Source organism: Marmota monax, unplaced genomic scaffold (assembly GCF_021218885.2).
Source record: "Marmota monax isolate L192 unplaced genomic scaffold, Marmota_monax_Labrador192_F-V1.1 WCK01_AAM20220418_F8-fsc00021, whole genome shotgun sequence".
NCBI classification, from domain to species: domain Eukaryota; kingdom Metazoa; phylum Chordata; class Mammalia; order Rodentia; family Sciuridae; genus Marmota; species Marmota monax.
In genome coordinates, this window is record NW_026695228.1 from 15111622 (window position 1) to 15130957 (window position 19336).

General features: G+C 36.1%; 1 protein-coding gene across 18 annotated transcripts in view; it reads left to right on the top strand.

The window, feature by feature from the left end:
- Window positions 1–1319: 1319 nt before the first annotated feature.
- Nktr (natural killer cell triggering receptor) overlaps window positions 1320–19336 on the top strand; it is a 46746-nt gene continuing 28729 nt past the window's right edge. For 5 of the 18 annotated variants that reach the window (XM_058576721.1, XM_058576722.1, XM_058576723.1 and 2 more), the window contains exons 1-6: window positions 1376–1516; window positions 1676–1753; window positions 10663–10734; window positions 15913–15987; window positions 17109–17216; window positions 17731–17775. In XM_058576721.1, the coding sequence (XP_058432704.1) occupies window positions 1696–1753; window positions 10663–10734; window positions 15913–15987; window positions 17109–17216; window positions 17731–17775 (358 nt within the window). In that variant the 5' untranslated portion in view covers window positions 1376–1516; window positions 1676–1695. Of the gene's footprint in view, window positions 1339–1369; window positions 1530–1675; window positions 1754–10662; window positions 10735–15912; window positions 15988–17108; window positions 17217–17730; window positions 18109–19336 lie in introns of those variants that run through there. The other 13 variants (XR_009226058.1, XR_009226057.1, XM_058576729.1 and 10 more) reach the window with 8 other exon arrangements.

Genomic DNA, 19336 nt, shown 5'->3' on the forward strand with positions numbered 1-19336 from the left:
CAAGGTGTTCAATGTATAAATAAAATTCAATGTATAAATAAAAGAAAGCTTTTTCTTTTCTTTTGGTACTGGGGATTGAACCCAGGGACGCTTTGCCATTAAGTTACATTCCAGCCTTTTTTTGAGACAGGATCTCACTAAATTTCTAAGATGGCTTCAAACTTGCAATCCTCCTGCCTCAACCTCCCAAGTGGTAGGGATTAAAAAATATAGCCCTTTCAATAAATGTATATCCCTCCAGGAAAATGTGAACTCCAACTCCTACCTGACACCATAAACAAAGATTAATTCTGAGGAATGGGTATGGGACTCAGTGGAAGAGTGCTTGCACAGCATGCGTGTGGTACTGGGATTGATCCTCAGTACCCAAACAAAAAATTCCAGCCGGGCACAGCGGCACATGCCTGTAATTCCAACCACTGGGGAGGATGAGGCAGGAGGAGGATCGCCAAGTTCCAGACTAGCCTTGGCAACTTAGTGAGACCCTGTTTTAAAATTAAAAAATGAAAAGGGGTGGGAATAAAGCGTCCCTGGGTTTAAATCTCAGTACCGGGGTCGGGTAGGGGTGGGGTGGGGAGGCAGCAGGCTTAAATAAAAAGTAAAACTGAAATTTCCACATGAAAACAGGAGAAAATAATCTTCGTAAACTTGGGACAGTCAGAATTCTGAGCACAGAAAGAGCACAAACAACAAAAGAAAAGCAACTAAACTAAAAGCTTAAAGTCAAAATAATGAAAGATCAAGACCCACACTGGGAGAAAGTATTAGCAATCATATGTCTAACAAGATTTGTATCTGGAACATACATATATCCACCTGATAAAACATTTGTGTTCAGAATTCTTATACTCAATAGGAAGACGAAGAGAGAGATTTTAAAAAAATGGGCAAAAGACTGGAATTGACCATTCACAAAAGCTGCAGAATTCTCAGTGAGCGTACGGCCAGAAACTACCCCCGACAGGGCAGAAACGGACGCACTCCTCAGTTGAAAGGCCTTTAAAGTGGGCCGGTCGACCTAACAGTACCATATAGTCATAACCACTACTCGCGAAAAAAGAAAACAGGCCACAATGCCACCTGCTTCATTAAACTTCATCGATTTTCTCCGCACAATCACAGAACTCTACCACCAGGAAGTCTCGCGATGTTAGGGAAAGCGCAGCCGCTCCCCAGAGTAAGAAGCAGTAAAGGGCGCAGGCGCGTCCAAGCCTCCCAGATTGCCCGACTGGTTCCAAAGGGTGGGGCAGAAAGGATCCACGCAGATACTGGAGAGCCCACTAGAGCCTTCCGAAGCGCTCCCGCCACGCCCAGTACGGAACCGCCTCCGGCTGCCCAGTACGGTTATCCACCCACTTCTCGCGGTATTTTTTCCGTTTCTCGCGGGGTTTGGCGTGGCACTGGGAGGCCGGCCCGGGGTAGGAGGCGGCGTTTCGTTAGTGGCGTTGGGGTCTGGTGGCGGCGGCAGTATTTTCTCCTTTGCTGACGCGGAGTGGTTCAGCCTGGAGCCAGCCAGGTGACGAGCCTAAGTGCGCGCTCCTGGGAACTGGGAGGCTGGGGCTGGAGGGCCGATCTGGCCTCCCGCGCTGTCGCGACCGGCCCGCGCGAGGCGACCGTGGCGCGGCTCCGCCCCGCCCCGGCGCCCGCCCTGACTGCTCTCCTCCCCTCTCTCCAGCTCTCGCCGCCGCCGTCGTGATGGGGGCTCAGGACCGGCCGCAGTGCCACTTCGACATCGAGATCAACCGTGAGCCGGGTGAGCCGGCCGCCGTGGCCTTGCTGGCTAGCGCAAGGGGAGGGTCAGCCTCACCAGCCCTCGCCCAGGCCTTTTGGGGAGCGGGGAGACGCAATCAACTTTCCCTTTTCTCTTGCAAGAAAATGAAAGGAGAGGAGTCTAGCCCCGCTCAACACCAGCCTCCAGCTCGGAGTTCGGGCCTCTTTCTCCTAAACCCCACGCCCCCTGCTCCTCCGGATCTAGTCCTCATACCCAGCCTGCCGCCCAAAATAGAAAATTTCTGCTTCCAAGTGACTCCAGGGGGCAAGCCTTGCAGATTCCGATTTGGGGTAGTTTGCTCTGTACTCCGAAGTTTGGACTCTTTTTATTCTGTATTACCTAGCCACTATATATCATTAATTCGTTAACTCCCCTTCTATTTCCCTTTAAGAATCTTTATACCTAGAGTTTCTTAGTTTCTGGAAAGATGGCTCAGGGATCGTTTTGTGTGATAAGCCAGCGAAATTGCAGCATGGAGGCGCTTAGCATTAATATTTTTTGTCTTTAGGAATACACTCATTCATTAGGTTTTTCTTTTTTAAAGTATTTTCGTTTAAAAGGTAGTCAGTTTCATTCTAAGTAGCAGAGCGTGCAGGGTTCTAAACCGTTTTCTTAGCTCTTTTTGGTATCTGCCAGGTTTTGATTGGAGGCATGTATGCCATCGTTGTGCAACATCTTGTTCTGCACATTCTTATGAGACCCTGTTCCTGTTCTAGACTATTGAGAGATAGCAGTGAATAAAACAAAGGCATTTTCTTTTGTAGTTTGTTTTCTGTTGAGGTCAGAGACAATGAACTAGGGAGAAGATACAGTGACTAGTAAAAGGGTACTGAGATGTGAGATAAGGCCATTTTGGGAAGATAACATTTAAACAGATGAGGAAGTGAACCATCTGGATATCTTTAAGAAGAGCATTCCTGGTAGAGGGAAACAGTTAACAGGCCCTGAGGAGGAGTGTACTTGGCCTTTTAAAGGAATAGCAAGGAGCTCAGTGTGACTGGAGTATAGGGAAGAGTTAGTAGGAAAAGACCTGTAGGACTTTAACACTGTGAGATGGGAAGATTAAAAGTTTGGAGCAAAGGAATAAGCTCAGAAATTTTGTTATCCCCTCCCCTTGCTAGGGATGGAACCCAGGGCCATCCTATGCATACTAGGCAAGAGCTCTACCACTTACCTACACCCCCAGCCCTACTTCTCTTTTTCTTTTCAAATATTTTGAGCCTTGCAGGATCTTTTTTTTTGGAAGGGGGGATCTTAATCCTTGTTTATAGTGAATCCATGCTCCAGGTAACTGCTCTTTTTTAAGAATTAAAAATAGCAGAACTCTGGGGCTGGAGTTGTGGCTCAGTGGTAGAGCTCTTGCCTGGCATATGTGAGGCACCACATATAAATAAATAAATATTTCTTCTTGAGTGAGTTTTAGTAGTTTGTGGCTTTTAAGAAATTGGTGCATTTTATCTAAGTTGTTGAATTTATGTCCATAGTGTCCATAGAGTGGTTCTCCACAGCTGTACTGATATTTCCTTTTTCATTCTTAATATTGATAATTTGTACATGTTTTGTCTTTTATCCTTGTTAATTTGCCTAGAACTTACCATTTTTATATTCAGATTTTGATTTTAAAATTTTTTGTGTATTTCAATTTCATCAAATTCTGTTTTTTATCATTTCCTTTCTAATGCTTACTTTATTTTGTTTTTTTTTTCTAGTTTAAGTGAAAACTTAGATCATTGACTTGATACTTTGCATTCTAATATAAACATTTAATTATACAATTATAGAAGAAAATTTAGATGCAACCCACAAGTTTTGATATGTTCTTTGATACTTAGTCTTTGACTAACGAATTATAAAGAAGTGTTTTAATTTCTTTTCTTTTTGCTACTAGGGACTGAACCCAAGGGTGCTCTACCACCCAGCTACATCCCCAGCTTGTTTTTTATTTAGAAACAGGGTCTTGCTAAGTTGCTGAAGCCACCCTCAAACTTGTGATGCCTCAGCCTGCCAAGTCACTGGGATTACAGGCATCTACCATAATGAAAGGGTCATTTCTTTAAAGAACTTTGACTTTGGAATTTCTTTTCTTTATATAGGTCTGAGAGTAATATCATAATTTCCTCAAAGTTTATCAAAATAGATGAAAATGGGAAGACAGTTGAATATAGTTTTTACTTTACTAAGATTCACAGACTCAAAATGTGCCCTTAGTAAACATTGTAAAGTATTTGGAAATGATTCCAAGAAATTGGTTTTAAAAGGTAATGTAGTAGTCAGGAATGTTTTAGTACCACTTGTGTTTGACTTGGTTGAGCCAGTTAACCTCCTTGTAAAATGGAAGTACTATATACTTTTGTCTTCATTGATTCTAAAGATAGCAGTAGGGCAGTTTACAATTACCCTTTAACCTTTAGACTCACATTCAAAATAGTTAAGATTTTGTAGGAGGCTTATAGGATCTGATTTGTACCAAAGGAACAAGAGAAATGCATTTCCCTGCCCAAACTTACCTTGTGTTATAAGTTTATGAATAGTGGATGTGATGACTTGTATTATTATATTTAAATGACCTCCCACTGTTCTATATGCTCATGAGTTAAATAGAATTTCTATGTAATAATAGTGCCTATATAATTAAGTTGTTGAGAAGAGTTATTAAATAATAGCCACCTGTCTTATAGATTGAGGTTTTTTTCTTTTAAATGGGATTTATTAACTAATGAGCACAATTTTAATTAAGCAAATTATTATATGTTATAACATAATCAGATATCCATATGGGATACTAATGGCATGAGAAGAGAAGGGCAGTTGGACAGCACTTCATTCTTACCCATACAGTAATTTGAAGGCCACTATGCTTGCTAATGACCATGAGGGGAAAGGAGGCACACACAAGTGAGATGCAGTCAATTGTAGGACTTTCCTAGTAGTGTTCAGATTTTATAACATACACCTGAAACATTCCTTTATTACTGATATTCCTAATAAGAAATAATTCTTACTGTAACTTGAAATTCCCTTGTCTTCCCCAACTTCCATTTTCCCATGGATATACTCAATTGTATATATGATTTTTGATAATGCAGCATTTCTTAAAATTCTGATTTCATATTCTTGCAGAGATACTGTTTGTGTGAAGTACCTAAGCACAATATCTGATTTTTTTTTTTAAAGTTTTTTGACTTTTTTCCAAAAGTTGCTTCAATTATTGCATATTCACTAAGTCAGTGAAGGGCTTTTCTATGCAGTTAGACCCTTGTTAATTAAGCTGTTTCTTCACGTTAAGCAGAGGCTTGTTTTAGGTTTCTGTAAGAGTTTTAAATTTTTTTATTTTTTTAAAGAATCTGGCTTGGAGAATTCCAGTAATGACACCAGACTTGTTGAGATGGGTGTTGTAGGCAAACACATTAGGTTTTTACTGGAATTTTGAAAGGGGAAAGTTTACTTCTTAATACCTTCCTTTTTCTTTCCCCTTTCTTTTTCAAGACTCCAAGTGAAATGTATAGTCAAAGATTTCTCTCCATTTCTACCTTTAATATAAAATGCCTGCTTTTCTTTATTTGACTCCCTGTGCTTTTATTTTTTGACAAAGATTGGTGTTCATCTGTCAGGGTTGTTGCAAAGGGAATTATGGCTTTAGTGATGCAAACTTTCTAATATGGTTCCTTATAGGAATTGTACATCATTTTGTAAGAGTTTGAGGAGAATGAAAACCAAGGTTTGTCTTGTTCTGGAGAGTCTTAAGGCATTCCAGAGTGTACAGTTCAGCCTGAATTCTTGGTAGACCACAGTACTTACACAGATAGTCAGGTGTTTAGCAAATACTTAATCTACTGGGAATAAAAGCAGATTGAAACTAAAAAGATTTCTTTAAATATGCAGAAAGAGATCAGGCTAGAGGGGGAAAGACTTATTACTGACAAAGTTGTCTAGATCTGAGGAATACTTTCAAAATTATGTCAAAACTTGCATTCAAAACCCCTAATTGTGAATGCCTCCTGTGTAAGCCTTGTTACATATAGATCTTGTTACAACAAGATCCCTTGTTACATATAGATATTTTAAGATAATATCTTGACGTTCAAGAGACTAATTGCTACAGAATAAAATCTTAAGTTCCGTTTTTCCACCTTAACTATGTATACTTGCACAATTGAGGCCTGATTCATAATTACGCAGTGTTTATAATCAAACATAAATTAGGTATCATATAACCACTTTTATTAGCTTTGTAGCATAGGAAGGTAGCTGGAGGATAGGGTTGGTTGCTAACATGAAGACGAAATATCAGTGACTTAAACAAGATGCAAGTGTTAACTTTTCTCTGACATAGCACTCACTCAGCATATCAGGGTTGTCGATGGACCCAGACTCTTTGCTTCTTGGTTAATCTTGACATGAAGTAGATAGGTGGTGAATTTTTTGTTGTTGTTGGTTGTTGTTGTTTTTTGGTACCAGGGATTAAACCCAGGGGCTCTTGACCACATCCCCAGCCCTTTTTCTTTTTTATATTTTATTTAGAGACAGGGTCTCATTGAATTACATAGTGCCTTGCTAAGTTGCTAAGGTTGCCTTTTTGAAATCACAGCCCTTCTGCCTCAGCCTCCTGGGCCGCTGGGATTACAGGTGTGGGCCACCTGCCCAACTATGAGGTGGTGTTCTTAATAGAAGATTTCAAGATGGATAAATATAGAAGAAATGGTGGAATCAGAAGAATCATTATTTTGCAACCCCAAGTGTAATCTTTAGTTCAGAAAAGGATCATCAGTGAAAAGCTTTTTTGGAATGTAACACCATTTGGTGAATAGTTGTTTGGAATATAACATGCACATAGGTTGAAAGTATTATCCCACAGAGTAGTTTAAAAATGGTGTGAATACCCTTACAACTAGGATTTGGCTAATATTTTAACATTACATAATGGGTCAGACTGATATGGGCTTTCCTGATGGGGTGCAAAAAAATAGATGGAGATGGGGGACTATTTTAGATTAAGAGTCCAAAGCATGTAAATTAAATTAAAATGTAATGGTTGATCAGAGTGCTGGATTTTAAAAGTAGTTGTATATTTGTCATTGAAGGGGGTGGGGGGGATTGGTGGTAGAGTGCTTTGCTTGCCTGCATACATAAAGGCCTTGGTTTGATCTGTAGCATCCTCCCACAAAAAAAGTATAAATAAATAAAAAGTTAAAAAACCTAGAAGGAACTCAAGTGCTAATCAAGTGAGGGTTGGTTGAAAATTCAGTTTAGCCAAACAATAAAATTCATTCAACCATTTAAAAAAAATGAGAAGGTTAAAACAAAAAGTAAAGAAAAAAGATATAAAGGCCATTGTGGAGGGAGTTGGGTAAATTTGAATGTGGACTACAGTGAGTTTTTTCCTATAGCAATGAATTCTCTAGTCCTCTAACACCAACAGTTCAATTTAATTCTGACGTTCTCTACCTAGAGTTGAAAGACTCATTCCCATAAGACTTCAGATGCTAGTGCCAAGTTCTGGGCAGCACATAGCTTATGGCCAACTAGCTGTAAATCAAGGAATCTTAACAACCCTCTGCTTGGGTTTGATAATCTGCTACAGCAGGTCACAACTCAGCCTACTCCAACAACCAAATAGGTTGTTACTTGTACAACTCAGAAGCAATTTCCAAATAGGAGAGATACATACAGCAAAGTATGGGGGTAGGGAGTGTGTGGACCTTTTATGCCTTCTCTTTGAAGACCTCACTGAACTCACCAAACTGGAAACTCTGCAAACTCTTATTTAGGTGTTTTAATGGAGGTTTCATCAAATAGATCAATAAGTTATTACTTAATCTTGAACCCCTGTCCTTTCTTGATGGTTAGGAGTGGGGCTAAAAGTTCTGGGTCTGTGGCATAATCTTTATGGTAACCAGTCACCCTCCTAATGCTCCTGAAGCTGTGCCAAGAATTGTCTCTATAGACCAAAAGATGTTCCTATCACCCAGAAAATTCCAAGGGATTTTGAAGCTCTTTATCAGAAACTGGAGAGAAAGACCAAATTATGAGGGTTTTAGGAGCACTTGGCCAGGAACCAGGGAAAACCCCAATACTTTATTCCTAATAATGCTACAACATGTGTTAGACTATATTGTGATTAACATTTCTTGGATGTGATTATAGCATTGAGGTTAAGTAGGAGAATACCTTTCTACATTTCTTTCTTTCTTTCACACAATATCTTTATTTCATTTTTATGTGATGCTGAGAATCGAACCTAGTACCCCATGCATGCTAGGCAAGCACTCTACCGCTGAGCCACAACCCCAGCCCAAGAGAATACCTATATTTTTAGGACTATATGCTAAAGTAATTAAGGATGAATGTTGTGTCTTTAACCTTTGGTTTATTTCAGGAAAAAAAAAAAAGTTATGTGTAGAAAGGGAGAAATAAAGTAAATATGGTGAAACATTTTTGTAGATTTAAAATTTTCAAAATAAAAAGTTCTAAAAGAAGGGGGCTGGGCTGGGTTGTGGCTCAGTGGTGGCCCGCTTGCCTAGTATGCATGAGGCACTGGGTTCGATTCTCAGCACCACATACAAATAAATAAAATAAAGGTCCATCAACAATTAAAAAATATTTTTTAAAAAAGTTCAACAAGAAGGAAATAGCATGTTTATTTTTTTCCCAAAAAACCTTCAGAATAATTTTGTTAAGTTCCTCCAGAAATTTCATTAGTATTTTTGTAGGTTGTGATTAAATTAAAATGGGTTACTTTAGGGGGGTTTTGCCATACTTGCAGTTTTGAGTCTTATCCAAGAAGAAGGTATTTCTCTTTTTTATTCAAGTTGCCTTTAAAGCCTCTCAGTTGTTGTAATTTTGTCCTGTACTTTTATGTAATTAGCTAGAATGTTTTTTTGTGGTTATAGAGGATGTGATTTTTTTTATTCTGTTAGTTTTTTGATTAGTTCTTGTTGGTCTTAGGATAAATAACAACTTCATTATCTCTGTTACTATTTCAATTGGTTCTTTTGAGTTTTCCAGGTATACATTTAATGTTCTTAAAATAGTGACACAAATGCTTTCTAATTTGTATATCAGTCACATTGTTCTTTTTTCTATTTATGTTGGCTAGAATTTCTAGAACATTAAATAATAGTATGCTAACAAGCACTTGTTCTTAACTTTAATAGAATTAATGCTAAACTAGTGTTTTACCAATAAATATGATACTGGCTGATGATTTGAAGAGTATCTGAGAATGTGTGTTATGCCCAGGAATGACTGTTGAATTTCATTAAATTCTGTTTTGATTTATATCATAAGATTTTATAAAGTTTTTCCTTCATTTCAATTATATTAATAGATTTCTTAATATAAATGGTATATCTTTTTAAATGAGATTAATATTTAGGGGTTTTATTTTATTTTGGTACTGGGGATTGATCCCAGGGACTGTTACCACTGAGCTTCATCCCCGGCCCTTTTTATTTATTTATTTTTTAATTTTGAGACGGTCTTGCTACATAGGGCCTCACTAAGTTGTTGAGGCTGGCACTAAACTTGTGATCCTCTTGCCTTAGCCACCCAAGTCTTAATTTGTTTTATATATTGTCTTTGGTTTTAGTTCTTATTTTGTTTAATAATATTTGTTAAGCTTTTCATCTTTTTCTCTGCTCTGAAGCAGTTACACTTTAGTGTTACTTGGAGATTAAAAATAGTTCAATGATTATCTGAAGTTATTTAACAGCACTCCTTTGAATAACCATTTTAATTTCTTTCTTGGGTTTCTTTTATAGTCTGTGTTAGCATGGAGTTATAATCTGTGCTTTCGTATAATTCTTTCCCCAAATTTTGTTATTTCTCTTTATCTTCTTGAGTTATTAAATTTATCTTTAGTCTTATTTGCCAATGAAAATATTCTGGGCTTCTTGCACTGACTGGGACAAAGCAATGATATTTACTATCTCCTGAAACCTGGCAGCTCTAACATCTGCTCTTAATCCCTTACATCCTGGATCTTTAATTCTCTAATCTGCACAAATATCCTTGTTATCTAATTATGTGAGCCAATAATTTCTGAGTTTTTGTTTATACCATCTAAAAATACTTTTAAAAGTCAGTATTGATTGACAAGTCATGAAAAAAGTTTAGTTGGCTGAATAATTACAGAGCTATTTTGGTCTTCTCTTAACTTATTTCTTGTTTGTTTTCTTATTTCCTTCATTTTATATATTTTACTATAGGTTGGTTCCCCTTCAGTCATAGAAGCTGGAAAAATGTGTAATACATTTTTAGTTCTAAAAGTAGTTACTTGTCTAAGTAAGTGTAATCTTTACTTACTCTGTCATATTCAGCAAAGACTCAACCCCCTCTTGTTTTTTGACACTGTGAGTCCTTATTGCCTCCTTTCTAATTTAACTTATTTTTTACATTGCAGATAAAATAAGTTTTTCATGATTTATTATTAAGTAAATAAATTTATTTAAATTAAATTTATTATTAAATAAAATTTATTACATATGCACTACAAGCTTTTTTTTAAAAGGAAGAAATACAAAAATAAATAATACTTTCTTGTGTATGAAAATAAACTGGAGGAAACACACATGAGATTAGTGAAAGCAAATACCTGTTTATGGGAATGGCAACAAGACTTCTCATTCTATATCGTTTTGGATTGTTTGATTTTTATTATTTATTTATTTATGGCACCAGGGATTAAACCCACTGGGTCATATCCTTGGCCTCTTTTTTTAAAAAAAAAAAATTGAGATGGGATTTCACTAAGTTGCTTCGCTAAGTTGATGAGACTGACTTTGAACTTGGGATCCTCCTGCCTCAGCCTCCCAATCCTCTGGGATTTTAGGTATGTGCCACTGCGCCCAGCTGAACTGTTTGATTTTTTTTTTTAATTTTTTTTTTTTTAGTTGTAGATGGATACAATACCTTTATTTTTTGTGTGGTGCAGAGGATCGAACCCAGTACCTCACACATGCTAGGTGAGTGCTCTCACACTGAGCCACAACCCCAGCCCTATATTTTTTGAATAATTTTCAGTTATTTAGGTTTAATTTGGTATTACAGTAGACTCAGTTCCCAATGGTACTCCTGTCCTACTAGTTCTTTCTTATTCATTAGTTCTTTGACTCATCTCAAAGTTACATATTCAAATATATTCTTTGAGATAAAATCTGATTATCGTATTTCCTTTGCTAGTTATAAACTTATTGGTTCATAGCATATTCTTCCATTGAAGATGGCAGATAGTGCTCTGTTGTCTCCAGCTTCTATAAAGTGTTTGAAACTGGCCTTACATGTTTTTTCTTTGCAAGCAATGTGATTCTACTGCTTGGGTGTTAAAAAGATTCTTTCCTTTATATCTCTGAAACTAAATAGCTTTGTTAAGCCTTGTTTGGTGTTGCTCCACTTGTAATAATTTTCCTGGTAGTCAGTGATCTTTTTGATCTGTATATTTAAGTATTCCTTCATTTGTGAAAGTTTTATTTTATAAATCTCTGCCCTTGAATAATTTTGTTTTGAGTGTTATTCAAGTGTTGAGCACTAACTCAATACCCAAAAAAATTTTTTTAAAAAAAGTGTATTTTCCATCCATGGTTGGTTGAATCTATGAATGCAGAAGGAAACTTTGTTCATCCCACTGATGGCTTGCCATGTTGTGTAGCAACTGTATTTCTATTTGTCATTCTTAGCTAAAATGTGAACTCCTTGGAATTTGTGTCTTGTATACTGTTGGACTTTTTGAGATAACACAGAATTATTTGATCAACTGGCCTGATTTTTTTTTTAAAATATTTATTTTATTTTTTTAGTTAGCGGCAGACACAACATCTTTGTATGACACAACGTCTTTGTTTGTATGTGGTGCTGAGGATCGAACCCGGGCCGCACGCATGCCAGGCGAGCGCGCTACCGCTTGAGCCACATCCCCAGCCCCATGCCTGATTTTATTGAAATGTTGCTCCTGTTTCTTAATTTCTTCCTATTTTTTTGCTCTTTGCCTAGCCAGTGTGATCTTTTCCTACCTTTGCTCTTATCCTCAATCCTTGTTTGTAGTTAGTTGGGCAGTGTGCTTTTCTTGCCTTATATAATATGTCATGTCCTACAATGTAATGTTTTCTTTGGATATCCAATTTATTTAATAATTTGAAATAGTCTTGTATATCTTCAGTCATTCAAAATATTTATTTATTACATACTTTTACTCTAATAAAAATGAGAGATACATCTCAGATTGTAGAAAAGCAAACAATGTCTATTAATGTCTAGTAAGAACAGTATAGACTCAACTAGTAAAGCTGCATATGAGCCTTAGCTCTATCACTAAGCCATGTGATGTGACTACTATGATGTTTTCTAAACAATCCTTGTTATTCTAGAGTTGCTTGACTAGAAAAAAATATTGCAAGGTGATGTTCAGTTTTACTTGGTCTTTGTACTTGCTGATTTTATTCCTGACACCTAGTGGTTGAATCAGGATTGACAAACCTGGATCTTGGTTTTTCCTGTCTTGTTTCTAGGATCTGCATTTTGGTAGTTTGTCATTGTTGTTTGTTTGTTTTTGAATTTAAAAATGGTGTTTACTTCAAAACATTCAGAATGTCAACAAAACTGTGACAACTTTTTTTTCAATTACAGAATGGTATTCATTTAATAAAAACAACACTATAAGCTGTATCAAAGATACCTGAAGATGAAAAAGCTTCCCATAATTTGTTCCATGAACCAACAAGAACGTGCTTTAAATTTCTGTGCTAGTTTTTAACGCGCATACTGTGCCAGACAAAGTTGGTGTCTATTGAAAATACCACCAGGAAGCTGGGTAGGGTGGCATGTGCCTATAATCCCAATGACTGGGGAGGCTGCTGCAGGAGGATCACAAGTTCAAGACCAGCCTCAGCATTTTAGCAAGACCCAGTTTCAAAATAAAAAATAAAAAGATCTGGGGATGTACCTCATTGGTAAAGCATCCCTGAGTTCAATCCCCAGAACCAAAAGAAAAAATACCACCAGGACAGGACTATCTAAAGACACGTTTGGCAGTATGTATACAAAAAAGGACCCTGTATAGTTTTAACACAAACATTATACAGCCCTACACTTTTAATTTTTTTCTTTAAAAAGAGTGACTTAGAGGCTGGGGTTGTGGCTCAGCGGTAGAGCACTTGCCTAGCATGTGCGTGGCCCCGGGTTCAAACCTCAACACCACATAAAAATAAATAAACAAAATAAATGTATTGTGTACAACTAAAATTTAAAAAAAAAAAGGAGTGACTTATATACAGGGGGGTTAAATACTCTGTATGCAAGAAAAAAAAACCTGCACTAGAACCAACTTACTCCTTGTGCTCTTTATCTTCTTTGTCTACTGTTCTTCCTTCTTTCTCTTGTTTTTTTTTTTTTTTTTTTTTTTTTTTTAAGAGAGAATTTTTTTATTATTTATTTTTTAGTTTTCGGCGGACACAACATCTTTGTTTGTATGTGGTGCTGAGGATCGAACCCGGGCTGCACGCATGCCAGGCGAGTGCGCTACCGCTTGAGCCACATCCCCAGCCCCTTCTCTTGCTTTTTTCAACCTGAAACACTCCCTTTTTTGCCCTGTCAGGTTTTCCTTTAGCTTGGTAGGCAGAAATATCCTTTTCGTATTTTCCCCTCAATTTAGCAGCCCTCTTTTCATAGGGCTGCTTGTCATCTGCAACAATGTTATGCCACACCTCTTCCAATTTCTTTGCGACATCAATGGATAGACAGGCCAGGATGTTCTCCTTTGATTTTTAGGTGATACTTAGAACAAGAAAGCTGATGGGATCTCTTGGATGCATTAGGATCCTTGAACTTTTTTGTTTCCCCTATAGGAGGGAAAAAGGTTTTCATTTCTCTTTCATAATGGGCCTTGTCTGCCTTTACCATGTCTTCATGTTTTTGTTTCGTCTTAGCAGATGTGGTCTTCCACCTCTCTGAGCATTTAGAAAACTCTGAGAAGTTGACTGCAGCATCTGGGTGCTGCTTCTTGTGCTCCTCCCGACATGTTTGCACAAAGAACGTGTTTGATGAAATTTTGCCAGAGATTATAAGGATTGATGAAAATACTTTTGTTGGGCTGGGGTTGTGGCTTAGTGGTAGAGCACTTGCCTAGCATGGGTGAGGCACTGGGTTCAATTCTCAGCACCACATATAAATAAAATAAAGGTTCATTAACAACTAAAAAAAATACTTTTGTTATACTGGTATAAAATATACATAAAAGTGATATTTAATATAGATACATAGATTTTTCAAGATTCTGACATGACTTTATACACATTATTCCTAACTTAAAAATCTTCCCCTTTTCCTCCATTATTTTCTTCAAGATCAGCTTCAAATTTTTGAAATTGCTTCGGACTTTGGCTTCATTAAAACTATAGGCTCAGAATGTTGACAGAGGAAAATCTTGTCATATGATGTCATTTATGATCCCACTTATGCATTAGAGATATTTGTAATCCAGTATGTTTGTTTTGTCCTTAAAGTAACTGAATGAGATGGTCAGGAGTAAATTAAAACCATAATGATGCATAGAGTAAATCAAGTGATGTCGTGTCTGTACCAAATATGACTTATATTTGACCCACAGTTCATTCTGACTTAGTCTATTAAATCTGAATAAATAAAAATATTCATACTGAAAAAGATTTTGTTAAATAAGGGGGAAAGGGACTCCGAAGACTAATTATAAATTAAAACTCCTTTTCCAATTTTATTAAGACCCTTTCAAGTAAGTTTTTTAAAGTAAAACTTTTTATGTTAAGATAGTATTAGCTCTCATTCTCTCCCATTTTCTAGCAATCACACCACTTGTAACTTGTGGCATCACTGCTCTCACAGTGAATGGAATGTGTGCTTGTGTATTGTGTTCTAAAATTGTCTTGAGTTTGGATTTATAATATGATAAATAGCATCGGACATAGTCTACATATACAGTCTCAATTGCTTTGAAGAGTTTAAAGGAGTATTTATTACTTCTCAGCCTTTGGGCTAAGATCCAAATGTAAGGGACTCCCTGAGATCAAATTTGTGACCTATTTCTCTATGGCACGGTTAAATCAAAGTTGCAGACTTCTCATTTCTTAGTTATTGTAGAAAGTATTAGTTCTTCTGGGGAAACATGATCTGTTCTCTTTCTGCTTTTTTGGGGAATAGAATATGAATATTAAGTGTGGGTGGTACAGTTCAGGAAGCTGGCTCTGGGGATTGAATCCAAGGTTATTTAACCACTGAGCCACATCCCTAGCCCTTTATTCACTTTTTATTTTGAGACAGGGCCTTGCCAAGTTGCTGAGGCTGGCTTTGAACTTCAAGTTCTCCTAAGCTGCTGGAATTATAGGTTATGCAACTGTTAATTAAGAATATTCTGGGAGCTGGAGTTGTAGCTTAGTGGTAGAGTGCTTGCCTAGCATGTGCGAGGCACTGAGTTCAATCCTCAGCACCACTAAATAAATAAATAAAATAAAGGAATTATGCCCATCTACAACTAAAAATATTTAAACAAAAGGAGTATTCTACTGGTTGCAGTGGCACATGCCTCTAATCCCAGCAACTAGGGAGACTAAGGCAAGAGGATCATAAGTTCAAGACCAGCCTCAGCAACTTAGTGATACCCTGTCTTGAAATAAAAGAAGGGCTGGGGTTTTGGCTCAGTGGTTAAGCTCCTCTGGGTTCAATCTCTGATACCAAAAAAAAAAAAAGTGGCTGTGGGATATGGGTCACTAGTAGAATGCCTGCCCAGCATGCATGTGGTCCTGGTTTCAGTCCCTGGCACCACCACCACAAAAAAGCCTTAAATATGGTTCATAGTTCAGGTAAGGTAGAAAAGGGATATGATATTCAGGGCCCCGGTAAAAGACACTTAACATCCTATAGTTTTAGGACTGGAATGATTTTGGCTTCTTACTAATAAAAAGAGTAAATGGATTTGATCTCCAGCACCACAAACAAAAAAAGTGGAACTCTTTTTACTTGATATCTCTCAGTTAAATTCTTCCCCAGTAACTCTTTAGAAATTAAAAAGAATTTAAAAAATGGGCTTTCAAATTATTTATTTTCTTTTTCGTATATATAATGTGGTATATATAATCAATTTGCTTATTGGTTTTTCTTCCGCATGTGTTTTATTTCAGTTGGTCGCATTATGTTTCAGCTCTTCTCAGACATATGTCCAAAAACATGCAAAAACTTCCTTTGCCTATGCTCAGGTAAGTGAATTTTTAAATTTCTGATGAGAAGTCAAGGCATGTCGTCCGTCCTTCCTTCCTTCCTTTCTCTCTCTCTCTCTCTCTCTCTCTCTCTCTTTCTTTCTTTTCTTTCTTTCTCTCTTTCTCTCCCTGTCCCTCCCCCTCCCCCTCCCAGCATAGTATTACCTTTAACAGAATAGATATTTTCCTGAAAAAATAAAGGTCTTTAGAAATGGCTTTTGCAACCAAAAACATAATCATACCAACCTATGTGAAATTAAGAAAGCATTTCATAAGAGGGAAAAGAAAGAAATGGTCTTAAAAATGAAAAAGAAAGTGAGAATCTACTTCATGTGATGGAATCTTCTATACATTGTAGTTTATAAAATAATAGACATTTAAAATCGATTTGTTTTGGTAGAACTTTACAAATTTCAGTATTTTACAAATTTAGCGCTTCAGATTTCAGAAGCAATATAGGGCTAGCCAAGTGTAATGGCATACACCTGTAATCCCAACTACTTAGGAGACTGAGGCAGAAGGATTGCAAATTTGAGGCCAGCCCTGGAAACTTAGTGAAACCTGCTTTAAATAAAGAGTAAAAAGAGTTGGAGGTCTAGCTTAGTAGTAGAATGAGCTCTCTGGATTCAATCCCTAGAAACATACACACAGAGAAAGAAAAGAAAAAAACAAATTTAAGGCTAGAAGATGGAGAGGTAGAACATAATAAAATTGTTCTTTATTGTGTATAATTGGATTTATGTCCTAAATAAGTAGAAAAATGGAGATAATATTAGTTTAAAATGAGAAATAGCAAACTAAAAATGTAAAATTCGTACTTCTTCACACACACACACAATCTTTGCATCAACTTCCTTGATCCCATTCGTTTATAGAGAAATAAACATCCCCAGTTTTCTCTCTTGTAGCATGTAGAGTGTGAGCTAACAATTGCTTTGTATTGTTTACTTTGATTTGCGTGTATACGTATGTTTTTAAATTGTCACATCATTTATTTTTTTTATCTCTTAAAATACCAACTAAAAACAGGAGAGATTTGGCAGTGGAATAATTGGTTGGTTCTTTTCCTTGGAAGGATGGGTTTGTAGCTAAACTTCGATTTTTTTCTGTTTTCCCCCCAGGGGAGAAAGGCCTTGGGAAAACAACTGGGAAGAAGTTATGTTATAAAGGTTCTACATTCCACCGTGTGGTTAAAAACTTCATGATTCAGGGTGGGGATTTCAGTGAAGGTAGAGCTAAAAGTTATGTTCTCAATTCCATCTGTCAGTTTTTAAAGATCTCATTATTACTTTTTAATTGAAATATCATATCAGAATAATTGAAATGTTATATATATGGTTGGTGCATAGTTGTGGGATGGACAGATGCTATGGATCCAAAATGTATGAAAACATAAGATACTATGACATTTAACTTGCTTTTATGTAGTTTATTTTAGTAATATTACAATTATGTGATAAATACCCTTAAAATGAATGCTAAAGTACTGTCCAATTGAATTTATTCTAGAATTTTGTTGGTGTGATTAATGCTTGAAATAAGTGGGTCCTAGAGTCATTTTTTAAAAATGATATTATAATATTTTAAAGATGAAGTTAATTGAGGACTCTTAAAGTTATGGTTATATGCACCACTTATAAAGTTCACGGATTCCTTCAGCAAATTAAAACCATTCAAAATAATCTATATGTATTAGTACATTTTTAATTTTCAGTATGGCTTAATATAGCTCATTATTTACAGGTAATGGAAAAGGTGGAGAATCAATTTATGGTGGATATTTTAAAGGTAAGGCCTAATATTTTATGGTCTTTTGTTTCAGTTCTGATATTAAAGCAAGTTTGGTCATATACTTTTAATGAAAAGAGGTTTACTTATAGTTCACTTTTTGCATGAAACTAATGCTGCATGAAAATACTTTATTTGCATGAATTTGGGGATAAATTATATTGTAATATAACTTTTAATTGACAAGATTAATTAAGGCTAACTTTATGGTTAAACATGACTTTCAGCATGGAGGTTAGGCAACTATATTCATGAAAACTCCTATCTTCCTGCCTAAAACTGTCAACATATTCTTTTGTTTATAGAGAATGTGGTCTTTTGCAAAATGAAAAGGTAAGAGAACAAAGCTCAGTAACACAAACTCCAATTCTGTTCCCTTGCACCCTTCCTAATAAATTTATGGACAGTCTGGGTCAGGTTGTGGCTGGATTTCTATATTGCTTGAAGACTTGGAAAATAATTTTATGTTATTTCATAAGTGTATGTGTATCTTTTTTTTTCCTTTCCCAATGAGTTATTCGTTCCATATCAGGGGAAAGAATCTAGCTGTTTTTTTTTCCCCCTAAGCCAAGCAATTTCTTTGAATAAAAATTGGTATTTTCTTCTTTCTCAAAGGTTTGTATGTTTTCTTTCGTATACTAGAAATATATGATGGTATTTTATTCCTACAGTAGTAGCATTTGCATAAATCTAACTATTGCACTTGCCCCAAAAAGCCTTAGAAAAGTCAGTTGCAGAAATTTATAATGGGATCCAATCTTACTAGGTTTTAATGCTATAAAAGCTTCAGTGTTATAATAGTCTTTTATATTTCCTTTGGGAGAAAATGGATTACTACTCTTTTTCAGAAGCCTGTTCCCAAGGTAATCATGTTTTCAAGTTTTCTATGTTTCTGTTTGTTCTAAAGAAAGATTTGTTTGTATGAATGTCAAAAGGAATTTTAAGTTAATAAGGGTGTTTCTGCTGGAATTAATATGATCTCTAAGTGATCTTTATGGTGAATTTTTTTCCTCTAAATGAGTAAGAAACAGCTCTTTAGCTGCTTCTATCTGCATTTAGCAATTTAAAATTTAATGCTGTAGGCCACTTTAATGTGGTTGTTCCTTGTGGCAGATACTTTTATATCTTAAAATTGTATTTTGCCATTTCAATTTTTATTTTTACAAAAGTTAATTCCTTAGATAATTTTGTGATCTGATTGATAATCCATATACTTAATTTAGACATGTCCTTAAAACTTAAAATATCTAATTCTTTTTGCTCTTATAACTTCAACTCAGTTGAATAATTTTACCATATGAAAATTAAACAAATAAAAGGATTATTAAACACCCATATATAGTACATTTGGCAGGCTAATTGGAAATTTTGGAAGAAATGAATTTTACTGTAGAGATTTATCTAAAAATTTCCTTATTAGTTTTTCCTGCAAGTTAATAGCTTATGTACTGCTTAGCCAAGTATGTTACTACAAAAAGTGACTATTCTAAGGCTGTTTGTATAAAATATTAAATATATGTTCTTTTCTTTAAGGCTTTCATTAGTATCTTTTGGCATTTTT